This window comes from Sinohyriopsis cumingii, chromosome 15 (genome assembly GCF_028554795.1).
Source record: "Sinohyriopsis cumingii isolate HCF-2022 chromosome 15, ASM2855479v2, whole genome shotgun sequence".
NCBI classification, from domain to species: Eukaryota; Metazoa; Mollusca; class Bivalvia; order Unionida; family Unionidae; genus Sinohyriopsis; species Sinohyriopsis cumingii.
Genome location: NC_142975.1, coordinates 50,248,730 through 50,262,386, shown reverse-complemented (window position 1 = coordinate 50,262,386; position 13,657 = coordinate 50,248,730). Strand labels below are relative to the sequence as shown.

The following is a 13,657-nucleotide window of genomic DNA, read 5'->3' as shown; positions in this document are numbered from 1 at the left end:
GAAGATTTAGTATGCATTATGTGGATAAACAGATATGTGCTATTTTACTTAGTAGTTGTATCTTTTTAACAATCCCTCCTTTAAATATACAGACATTAGTAAAAACACCAACCATGCCAACTCCAGCCATAACCATTCTAATCATAACAACCCTTTGAACCGTTGGAAAGTCATTCTTCTCTTTCGACATCGAATGACTTATCTGAGAGAAGAGCCATCGAATTATCAATAATCAATTTATTTGACGTTATATAGTAACAATTCTCTGTGTGTGTTTCCCAGCAACACGTAGCGTTGTTTCACGGCAAAATCGCCTCATAGTATACAACTGGATAAAGGTCATTGGAAAGGGTTTTGGTAGGAATCACTCATCTCACACAAGGTTTGAATATTGCCGAGGGTCTGACCACTTTTGACTTAGAAATACTTTACGAACAAGAACAATGACACTTGGACAAATATTATTGTGGATTTCACGAAACAATTAGCATGTATATATTGTTATGTTTAGCCTCTTTTAAACAGTAACAAGAAAAGAGTGAAGACAACAAGCTTTGTAAAATTTAACAAATAATTTATTTCCCTAGAAAAACAAGGTAAAAATGAGAAAAAGAACTTACGGTTTTACGAACCAAATCTAATTATAATCCAAGAATATTCCAAGAATTAAAAAATAGAAGACCTAGTACTAAAATGTCCTAATGAAACTGAGTTCGAATCCTGATGAAATCCAAAATGGAAGGCAATGACGTATGCTGTGGTCAGAGTCGTATTGATATGTCAACATTTCTTTATTGAATAACAGAACATACTATTCCAGTGTTTGAATGACGTGTAAATTTCTATAATTGTCATTGTCCAAAAATTAATTTAGAGCACAAGTATTTCCAAGGAAAAATTATCTCTTAGAATCCAAATAATTTGAAGAAAACAAAATAATTAGCCTCTAAAAACTGGTCACAACATAAAACGTTTTCACTTTTTACGTGTTATGGCAATGATAACTATTATGTCTCTATAGATCAATAATAAATCTAGCTACGGCGCAAAACAGATGCCCGGATGTGGGTCAGTCCACTGGAAACACCAGAGTTTGAAACAGTTGCTACATGTTATTTGTCCTGTACTCGAAGTATGGCCTCAATTTCACTTAAGAATTTAAATTATTTTCTTTTAAAGTTGTTTACAAGAACCATATATTGGTTCTGAATCAAGGTCAGGAACTATGTCAGCATTAGATACAAAGTTTATATTATTAGTGTTTACGAAAAACAGTCAGGTCAAACTGATCTGAATTTCTGGAAAATGTCAAATCCAGCAAATAAACTTATATTACAATATCATGTTAATGAATATAAAAAAATAAAACTAACAAACAATTAAATTAAATCAAATATAAATTAAATAAATTATACATACATACATACACGCACGCACGTACGCACGCACGCACACACACACACACACACACACACACAGACATATATATATATATATATATATATATATATATTCTGTTGTAGAATATAACATGTGTAACACAGCCGCTGCATTGCTCAGTGTCTTTCCTTTGAAAGTGGATTCGGCAATAACTTCTTACAGTGAAGGAGGAACACTTGTCATGTTCACAGATAATTTGTGCATCCTTATCTCAGTAAATCGTATTTGGCAGTGTGAATATTTATACAAAACTAGATCTCTAACAAGACATTTTATTGTCCAAAAAGAAATGTCGCAGTGAAACTACATTCTCAAAACGATTAATTACTAAATTGTAATAGATGTATTCCGTGTACCGAGGAGCAGCTCGGAAACGAGGAGATGGCTTGGAAGATGTGCTTAAAATGGTCGTTCATACTGTAAGCCCAACTTTATACTGATGGTGATTCGAGGACTGCATGCTAAACAAGTTGAGGCCATGACGCAACGAAAGGAAGTTGCCCAAAATGTGGTCGTCAAATATTCTATTCCATTTAAGGCCATCTTTTATCGGAGCTCTTATAATTTCTCTCGCTGCTTAAACAAGCTTACTCAGCTGTCAGTATGCCCTACTCGCGATCAATAAACATGCCCCTTCAGAGCTTGAGAGAGGCCCGCATCACTTTGATAGTTTGATGCCCGCAGACCCCGGTTATATTGAAATTTTGATACCAAAATAATCTCATATAATATACTATATAAAGATTTAAATGACAACTAAGTATACCTCGAAGTATATTTTATTATTTTCAGAACTGTTTATTTCAAAATCTCTTTTCGAGGCCCCTTAGAGGTAAAGGCCCCGGCCATATACCCGCCACCTCTGACTAGGCCTGTTAAGAAATTGTGCGTGTTCGAATCTTACTGCGCCCATCGGCTGTGTAAATAGTGTGTTTCTAGTGAATTAATTATGTGATAACATATGTCTAATTTTTGTATGTTCTTGGATAGATTGATTGTGTGCAGTGTTAGTTCAGAACAGTTTTAGAAGTTGTTTGCTGCTTGGAACCAGAGTTAGGTAAATTAGATATATTTGTTTGGTTTGTGCTGTTAGAAAAGCAGAGCTAAATTGATAAGGGAAGGGGGTAGTATTATGCCTGATTGTTTGTAGGTTAGTGGACTGTTTGTTTTTTCTTTCCCTGTAGAGTTAGTACTTGTGATAAACAGCTATTTGACGACAGTGTCAGGTCTACCGTTGTTCTGTGGATGACAATGTGTTGCGCCATTTGGGCGTTGAAGACATGATTGACTTGTTGTTGAGGTTTGTAAGAGACGTGTTATTCTCTGAAGAATGCATTCTCTTACCTCGTTGTACATAGGAAGGTTCCTGTGTTATATTGTCATTGACCTGCTAGCGACTTGCCAGTTGGAAATTGCTTCCTACAGTGTTTTAAAAAATGTTGCTACCATTTTGACAATCATAATGGTCCAATGTGTTTTTTTATCATGCATAGTATAAATGGCCTGCTGGGGTGGAATAGTGTCCACCTGGGAAACCTGATGAAGAGAAACCATGCAGATGTGCCGTTGATATATATTTGCAGGTTGTGAGATCTGTGGTCTTGCATTGATTGGAGTAAAATTAATGTATAGAACGGACACGTCGGGCTTTCTAATTTACAACTGAAGTTGTATGGAAGTCTTTGGAAATTTGGGGTAAACTTATGACTTTTAGCGGGAATCTCGCCAGGGTTTGACACCGCTCGGTCAAGGAAATACCCCTGGGTTGTAACAATACATACATACATACATACATACATACATACATACATACATACATACAGACAGACAGACATACACACATACATGCATACATACATACATAATTAGATACATACATACGTACATACACACGTACATACATACATACATACATACATACATACATACATACATGCATGCATACATACATACACACGTACATACATACATACATACATACGTACTGTTGTCAGATGGTATATGGATGTGGAAAGAAGTAAATCGACGATCCGTGATATTGAAGTTCTGGATCTTGATGCAGTACTATTTTATTCTGTATAATTTTATGTAAGTTTCGTTGTAGCTTCAGCAAAGAAGAAATCACTTAAAGTTCTGTCTCAGGTTTTAAAAAATCTGAATGATGCTCACGATTATGATAATACTGGTGATGATGATAATGATGACGACGATGATAATATCAGTGAGCGCTATTGCCACATGAAAATCTATTCCATTATATATGTGTGTACTGCATTGGGTCCGTACTCGTAAGTTAATCATGACCTTTTTTTTTCATTTTGGAAATGTCAGATGGACCAAAACAGGTCGATATAACTTGGGGTATTCTATACCACATTGAAATGCATATCAGCCTAATTACAGTATTTTTTTATTTACTTGCAGCCTCGAAAGAAAAGTTTACATATCTTAAATCGGCTGATTAGTCCAAGGACATGGCGACCGCACATATCAGTGTAGTTGTGCACCAAAAAGAGGTCTGCCTTAAAATAATGCGATTAAATATCATTATTACTACAAGTAATACATAAATCATTCTTATCTTATCTCATAGGAAAAAGTCATTGAAAGGGTGCCGTTGTTAACCAAGTTGAAAAATGTAAAGTAGATTTAGCTTCCAATTGTACAATACCAAAATTATGTAGGCTTTAGGCTTGCCGTAAAGAATAAGCGCTTTTAGATGATCATATTATTGTGGAAAAAATAATTATCTTCAAGAATTTTGTCTGGTCATTAACTATAACGTCATGACGTTACAAAAGGCCTGGTCATTAACTTTTACGTCATAGCTCTACAAAAGGCTTGATCGTTAACGACGCTACAAAAGGCCTAGCCATGAACTATTACGTCATGACGTTTAAAAGGCTCGGTCATGAACTATTGCGTCATGACGTTACAAACGGTCTGGACATTAACTTTATGTCATAACGCTACAAATGGCCTGGACATTAACAATTACGTCATGACGCTACAAAAGGCCTAGATATTAACTATTATTATATGCTCATTTTTCCCCCGTTAACTTTATATTGTCAGAATCGTGCAGTATTACCCGATACTGAACCCGCGCGCCAATACACATATAGAATTCACGTGCATAAAGGAACTACTTTATATTGTAAACAAACAATAGACGCAGACGCCATCAATTTTGATTTGTAAACATATCATGTACACTCGCGTAAGAGGTGCTTTACGTTGTGGTTGTTTAAATTTGTTTCTGAATGAACTAAAACAGATGTTTCGTAGACTGCCACATAACAGCTGCATTGGCACATTCAGCGTTGATGCAATGTTTCGGATTTAGGCTAGCTACAGTATACAACAGACGCAAGAAAAGGTCTTTACAAATAACATACAAGTGACAAGTCATATACTGTCTTCTTTGGCTGATGATAAGAATGGCCACAAAGTAATATATATATATATATATATATATATATATATATATATATATATATATATATATATATATATATATATATATATATATATATATATATACTTACAGTTTCACATCCTGAATTTCCTCAAAATATACTTTCTTAGTCCTGCAAATCCAAATTACATGAGCTTATAGATGCTCGACGCGAGCTTGATGTTGAAAAAACATCTAAAGGAAAAAATCATACAGAGTGACAAAACTTCCAAATACTTCGTTCCACCCATGACCCTCGATTTCCTTCTGCTATTTCCGTCGTTAAAGGTACACGTACATACTATATGGCTTGTTTTACACCTGAGACATTTGTCTGTCCATCAAGCCATCATTTACTTTTCTGCATTGCATCAAACTGAGGTTACGGGCTCCGAAACGTGCGATTTTAGCGAACTTTTTATTTTTGGACAAGTGCGTGCACATGTGAAAACCGGTGAAAAGATCTACATGTACCATGTTTTCAACTCTGTGGTGCATCCCTTCTTGAATTACAGAACAGTGGTAGCTGCAAAAGTAAGTTTTTACTTACCATTAACTCGATTCAACTTTAGGAATCCTGTTCCATGCAAGAATTAGACATTGTCTTCTTCTCTGCACATACAGTGTATACATGCGACTCTATTTTCAAAATAGGTAAACTGTGCGGCATACACATCAACGCGAAATATGATTGGCTCAAAGGGTTATACTTATTATCACATGAGCTTGGACTTGTCTCAGAGTAAAAATTCGCGAAAATCGTAGAATCGAAAAAAATACCAAAACCTATTCATTCCAGATCAAATGGAAAAGTTGTTGCAATGCACATTCATTCACAATATGACTCCAAAGTTTAACTAGACACGCCATTATCTTTCGAAAGTTATGTCGAGCGCGCGACTAAGTTCAAATTTATCTGGACGAACTTATGTGTGCAGTAATAATGTTGTTGTTGTGATGAATATGCGCTTGTTTATTTAGTTTGGAATAAGACATACATTCATTTACGTTCTTTTGGTATATTTTGTTTATACCTTAGGTAGAATAAAAAATGAGGATATAATTGTTGTTGTTGTTGTTGTTGTTGTGGGGTTTAACGCCATTTTTCAGCACGATAGGCTATACATGGCGGCCAGTATTAATGGTGGAGGAAGAACCCGGAAAACCCCGGAAAGAACCACCGACCCACGAGAAGCTACTGGCAGGCTGAGCATATAATAACAAGGTTACTGCATTTGTATGGGAAAATATGAACTTGTTTTGTCGGATGGATATACTACATTCCCAAGGTCGTTTTTCCATCCAAAAAACTCGTTCATATCTTCCCATACAAATGCAGTAACCTATAACTACGTCATGATGCTACAAACGGACAGGCCATTAACTATTACGTCATGACGTTACAAAAGGCTTTCATATTTTCCATCGACAATTGTATAATAGATGTTATACAAATGAAGTTCAAACACATAGTGAACAAACGCTTGTTCAAACCAATGCTTTCTTGAACCATGATAACCGACGGGAACGTTGGGGATTTAGCATCGAAATTAGGGTTTAGAGTATTACTTTGTATGCCGGCTATTCTAGTCATACGAAATTTAGAATTGCTACAAAATGCAACAGACGAGCAATATTCGAAATAATTAATAGAATTAGGAATTTTATTTGTATGCACGCATTGCTTTACTTTACTACGTGCTGATATGGATGTATACGTCTTTCTTCACAAAATGTTTACGTTGTCCTGAATTTCCGATCTACAGTTACTCCACTGACTTTATTTATAAACACGAACTGTCCACCACATCATCACTTTGCATATATTTAACCTTCATTTCCACATTCTACACTATTTGTTACGAAGCATTTAACTATCAATCCGGAATTAAACGGAAGCCAAGGGTGCTGTGCAAAACTAGTGATTTCCGAGCGAACGCAGTTATCCAAATTGTAAAAGGAATTCGATCCTGCAAAAATATGTGCATGTCCCGGATAGGTTTAAAATGGTTGCAAGCAATATAAAATTCTGTGAAACAACGAGAAAAAGTTATCTATTTAAAAAAAAAAACTTCTGTCTGATTTATGCTCGTCTCTTACAGGCTTGTAATCATGATGGAGGTCTGAACATACAGACAAACAGGCTTCAGCTAATAGCTAATGGGACTTTTCTTTGCTAATTTATTTCAGTACTTGGACTCCTGACTTTGTTCCAGTGTGTAAGCAATCACAATGTCAGTGAAAAATAAGATATGCTGTCATTAAAAGTATTTTTTTTTTATTTCATAAACCTTTCTGTCTGTATGAAAGTTTTGCATGTTAAAATGGCAGCTACAAGTTTTGTTCAGTTTGGATATTGTGTCGTTTCGATTTTGAGCCGTACATAAAAACCTAAAATGTCAAAGTTAAAATTTTATACAGGGTATGTTCACATTATCAAGAAACTATAGTTTAAAAGGACAGCAATATCGCCTATCTTGACAAACTACAACAGGACTCTATATTAACACTAATCACTAAAACCACAGCCATCACAAATCTTGTTATCAGTGCATATTTCCGCCGGTCATTACCATGCATTAAGAAGTGGACTGGCGATGGATGTATATAATAAAATATGTGGTGACATGTTCTTTTATTAACTGAGCACATGCCAAGACTCGCACTTGACAAAGTGCAATGAATATCAATGGTCACATATTCCATTCGTCAAATAAATACGGATATTATTATGACTTGAATCCCTCAATAGAAGACGACCTCCCTCACCCATAAGGCAGTTCACTTTTATGAATAGAATCCTTCAATATAAGACGACCTCACCTATAAGGCAGCTCACTTTTATCAATAGAATACCTCAATATAAGACGACATCGCTTATATGACAGTTCACTTTTTATGAATAGAATATTTCAATATAAAGCGGCCTCATCTATAAGGCAGTCCATTTTTATGAACAGAATAAATTTAATACAAGGCAACCTCATCTATAAGGCAGTCCGTTTTTAAACTCCCATTAACAACATTATGACGTAATCATAGTTGTTCATTAGGTAAGGTGTGTGTGTGTGTGTGTGGTTTGTATTTTTAACGTAGCTTTAACAATGTTTCAGTCATATCGCTACGATGTCTGCAGTGTGGCAGTTTATAGTGATGTGTAGTAGTGGGGCATCATGCCGCAGACATGTAGCATAATGTCCCACCCAGTCACATTATCCTGACACCAGGCCAACCAGTCCTAACACTAACCTCTTAATGCTGAGCGCCAAGCAAGGCAACTGTTAGTACCATTTTTATAAGCCTTTGGTAAGACTCGGTCGGGGTTCGAACTCATGACCTCCCACATCCGAGGCGGACGCTTTAACCACTAGCCCACCGGTGCGGGACCATTATATAAAGTAGTATTAAAGATTTTATGAAGGAAACAAACACAAGCTTGTAGAATTTTAGAACTTGAAATGAGACTAACATACATATAGCAGCAAGATCACACACCGACTCTTTATACCAAGCTTATCTGCTTATAACACATATGTGTAACTCAAGTCATGCTACTCACCTTGTCATTATGTTGATAAATTGTCTACGTACATATAAACAGGTGTCAGTCTAGCTGCGATGTATTATAGTTACTGCATGAAATGTTTCATTCTTCAGATGTTCGGGATTTGAAAACGTCTACTCAGTCATTGTATGGCACAACGTTTCTTACCATGTAAATAAATATTAGCACAGTGATACGAAAACAGTGTTGTGTTTTCTGTGTTATATAGTTTGACAAATCACTGCAAAGACAAAGGAGTTAAATATGATTGTTTTGCTACAATTTCTTTCCACAAAAAAAAAACTGCGGGGAAAAAAGTTCATGAGAAAATGAAAAAATATAAAACTGTTCAAGTTCGTGACATCTGCCACATATCGAAATCCATACACATTTTTCCACTGCCATTCTTAGGCAGGTGCAAACAAAAGGACAGCCAGGAGCCCCATGAAAGTCAACCGAAATAACGAAAGCATATTGTTAAGAGATAATTACGTAATGGGAAAGGTATACAGTCCTCTGACGGTACAGACACAGCATAAGTAACACCAGTGTAACGAGAACGTGAACCATACTGATGCAAACTCAAATAAACATAAAATATGTTCAAGTTTCAGGTCGGAGTGGGGGAGGTCAGCTACTAGAAAGCTGACGGATAACAAGACACCGTCCGAAAAAGGAAAAGGAAAAAGGAAAATATACTACTTGGAAACAATTGGTCATGCACAGAAAGGCAATGCTATTTATTGATTCCTCTGAGTTCTTCCTAGAATATATGGCTCGTTAGACCTTTTAGAGGAATCCCTTTGTAACTTTCAAGGTACCTGTAGGTTTAAAGAAATAAATTTACATCAGTTTCGAGGCTTTTCTAAAATTTCTAAATTTGCGATGTTATCATGGATAACTGAATTCCGTACTCACCTCCCTTCAGGCATTATACATGTTGGTCGGTTTTCCCTTCGTCCCCTTCTAAAGCTTTAAGAAAACTTGTGACCTTCGCTCAGTAGGTCTTTTTGAGTTTTAAGATACATTTTGTAATATTGTCTTATATATTGTTGCTACTATTATTGCTTCAGGTTATATGGTCAAATGTTGTTAAAGTTGTCATTATTTATTGTTAACTAAATTAGTGCGTGTTTGTTTGTTACTCTCTCTCATTCGGTGGACCTCCCATTCACAAGGGATCCACCATGAGACAAGTTATGATGATTCTCTTATATATATATATATATATATATATATATATATATATATATATATATATATATATATATATATATATATATATATATATGTTTTGTTTTTATCAAGATTTTTTAAAACGATATATACATTTGTTCCCTTAGCCAGTTTCATCGTCTGAACTTACAAAAGTTAATTTATAATCTTCCATCATACGTTTCTCCTCCTGTTTGGATATTCTTTTACCTTTCCTTTGCCTTGGTATTGACCGTTCCTACTTGGTTTCCGGAATAATTGTCGACGAATCTAGTAGAGTTCTTTTTTATTCTTCTGTGTATTCTCTCTTCATCTATGTGATTATTCTTTGGAAGGTTGCTTTATCGGTGTCGTATTATTCGTAGTTTTTCCTTTTTCCTTTTCTTTCTAGACTTCTTTATTGCCTCCTGCGTCTGTAATTCTTTTATTTGTCGCAGTATGGACGTCGTTGTTTCTTCTTGATCCATGAATATTTCTTCATGTTGCATTATTTCTGTTCAAGGAAACAGTTTTGGTTCTGCTGTGTTACTGCTTCCTCTTGAATTTGTTTAGTCGATGGTTTCCTTGATTGTAGTTGTGACCTTGGGAAGAAAGGTCAGATAGGCTTTATGCGTTTCACTATGATGTGTGTCCTTCCCTGATGGCGTTTATTCGGGGTATGCCCTATATTTCCGCACAACTTTTATATGTGTTGACTACATCCTTTGTGTCACGTCTTTTTAAAAAATCCATGCATGTAAAATAATGTTTTTGTCTTGGGGCAGTCTTTTTTAAATCAATCTCCAGTATTTTTTAAAATCCCATTTCTGACCTGGAAAATCGTTAAGTAGAGTCCACCTGGCACTGTATTTTCGAGTCTTCTTACTTCTTTTCTAACCGAATCTCATCTTGTACATCCATCAGACGGAATCTCATACTGTACATCCATCAGACCGAATCTCATACTGTACATCCATGAGACCGAATCTCATACTGTACATCCATCAGATAGAATCTCATAATGTACATCCATCAGACCGAATCTCATACTGTACATCCATCAGACCGAATCTCATACTATACATCCATCAGATGTAGCTCTTCTTTCATCTTTGCTTGTATGTCTCAAATCGGTGATGGTTCTCCAATTGTCACATATATATATATATATATATATATATATATATATATATATATATATATATATATATATATATATATATTTCACAATGTTCTCTTGGCTGTTTAATGCCTTGATATCCTCTAGCAATCAATGAGCACACGATATGAGTCATTCCTGATCATTTCTTTGTGGTATACATGAAATGTCTATTTCTAAGCCCTTTCTGCGTATCTACATTGATATGAAAGTCATGCATACATGTGACGAGCACAGCTCACAGTTCTCGAACAAGACTATAAACATTCTAAATTTCTATTATATTACAGTTAAAAATGTTCATATTATGCTATCCAGAATCTGTGTCTAAAATGTCATATTTTTTTTTTGTAGAATGGCAATTTGGTTACTACTTGCAAAAAATTGCTTCGTCCAAGCTTTTTGACCTGAGAGATTTGTGGTCATTTTGCTTAGTAAGATAATGGGATGACTTTCCTTCTCAAGAGTGAGTGTCTGGTTGACAGTTTGTCCCTGATCATACCAATGTAAATGGGTAAAAAAATTGGACATAAAATATGTCCATTTTGACTAGGTGTCATAAAAGTAACGGTTCATTTGTTGTTAATTGTAGCTCATTGATTTTACTTTTTAGATCTTCATAAAAATCACATTGTCGGCACGATTTCTTAATTTACTGCACAAGCGATGTGATGATTCTTCTTTTATAAAATAACAAAAAATTCCATTGAGTCAAAGACGGTACTTTTCTAGTATCAAAATTACGAAAACAAACAGGAATAATTATTCTCGAGGAAAAGACTTTACAACCTAGTGATGTTATCGGAATTCTTTCGGGATTCAATTTATAAGGCAATGTGTTAGATAAAACAGGTATTGGGTCGATAATGCTAAAGCAGTAAAATTGTACTTGACACGGTTAAAGGACGACATGTAAATATTGTCAGTTTGAGAGCAAGTTTGAAAAAAAGCCTTCTTCGGTTTGTTCATGAGATGAAAACCGTCAAGAAACAAAATTAACAAAAGCGTTGCTATATCTACAAATCAAATATGAGATGTCGTTAATAAATGGGTGCCACACAAAACGGTTATTATTCGTGCTAAGTTCCGCCCTAGAAGCACAATTAGAAATCTTATCAAAGAAACCGGTTTTACAGTCGAACAAAACGTAGCTGAAACCGGTTTTACAGTCGAACAAAACGTAGCTAAAACCATCAGCATCCGTTAATACATCATCTCTGAACATATTGACGTAAAATACATGAATCTCAAAATTTTGATAATCATTGACTGACGGACAAAATTACAAATTCCCCAGGTTACTCTAAGGATTGATAGAAACGTGTTAAAGACATCAACTGAAAGCCAAAAAATATATGTTGGAATTCATTAATTGTACACGGGGCTACGGTAACAGATGATGGAAAGAAAAGCTAAAACAGAAGGCATGTTACATCGCACACTTAATAGCATGAACCTCGACAGACATAATTTACAAGAGTTTCCAGCAAAAAGAACACGCATCTTGTAAGTTTCTACTTACCCATTTTCTTTCCAACGTCGTATACACTTCAATACATATACATTGAACCTACTTACCTTATCCTATTTATTTCTCTTTCGACCTGACCCCGCCTTTGGGCGGTTTGTTTCGTTGTCATATATATATATTTTTTTCTTTCTTATGGCAAGCAGCGGTGGAACAAGTCACAGTCACACGAAGCGCAGGGTATGTCTAGACATATATTATTATCAGGGGCGGATTAAGGCTCACTGGTGCCCTAAGCACTGACAAATCTTGGTGCCCCCCCCCTCCTTTCCACGCTGACCCAGTCCATTTTAGTTGTTAACCCTAGGGTGCACCATGATCAAGAAACAGAACATTACGATCAATTTGCACTAGTTTTATCATTTTTTTTTTACAAATCTTCATTCGTTTTTTTTTTCTTTTCACCCTTTTCTCAACTTTGTGGTGCCCCCTTTGGCCCTGGTGCTCTAAACACGTGCTTAGTCTGCTTAATGGTTAATATGCCTCTGATTATTATTATCGCACGCAACGATAAAACAAGTCACAGTGACAGACCGCTCAGAGTACGCGGATAATATTTACCTGCAGTACGGGACTAAAGGCCTTCGAAAAGGGTTCTATCGAGTAACTGTTAAGGAAGGACGGATCAGAGACGGGGGAGGGGGTGCGGAGTGGCATTTCTCCTCACATTTGAGCGAGAAACAACCGGAAAGCTTACTAGAGTAAATTGTCTGAAATCAGCAAGAACTTGGGCATAACAGGGAAATGGACACGAGGAAGAAAGAGGGCAAAACAGCGTCGTATCCTTAATCACTTTATGCCCTGCCTAGAAGAAAACCCAGTTTACAGTAAGCACCCGCCTCTAGGACTCACGGTACTAATTCAGTTCCAATAGTAAACCTATGAAAATACCATGATAAAATTAAAAATTCAATAACATCAAATTTTTGAGTGCTAATGATGAAGCCTATCGGTATAGATACATCCCGGATGACAGCTTCTGTGTAGAGATAAATGATACGAGCCGTGGTATTTTCAGGACCTACATGTGTTTGAAATATGTGCTTTTAATTCCGCACCAGAGTCAGGTGCTAATTTCAGTAATTAGTGATCCAGACACAAAAATGTTAAGGTACTGAAATTCCATCAATAAAATAATGTCTTTTTTCAGTTATAACCTAGGATAAGCTCCCAAAAAATTATTTTTTATATACTAAAATCTAACTTTCACTATCAACCAATCCTGGCCAGTCAAACCCATATATACTATATTTAATCTTCACCTATTTCCTGGCTGGCACACGTTTCCAGACTGGCTCTCATTTCCAGTCTGGCTCCCATTTTTCCATCCAATTA

General features: G+C 35.8%; 1 protein-coding gene across 1 annotated transcript in view; it reads right to left on the bottom strand.

Moving 5' to 3' along the window:
* The window catches only part of LOC149781779 (cytidine deaminase-like), a 30,940-nt gene extending 18,576 nt beyond the window's left edge, over positions 1-12,364 (bottom strand). The window contains exon 1 of the mRNA XM_089935928.1: positions 12,317-12,364. Within this exon, the coding sequence (XP_089792054.1) occupies positions 12,317-12,320 (4 nt within the window). The 5' untranslated portion in view covers positions 12,321-12,364. The remainder of the gene's footprint in view (positions 1-12,316) is intronic.
* Positions 12,365-13,657: the final 1,293 nt, after the last annotated feature.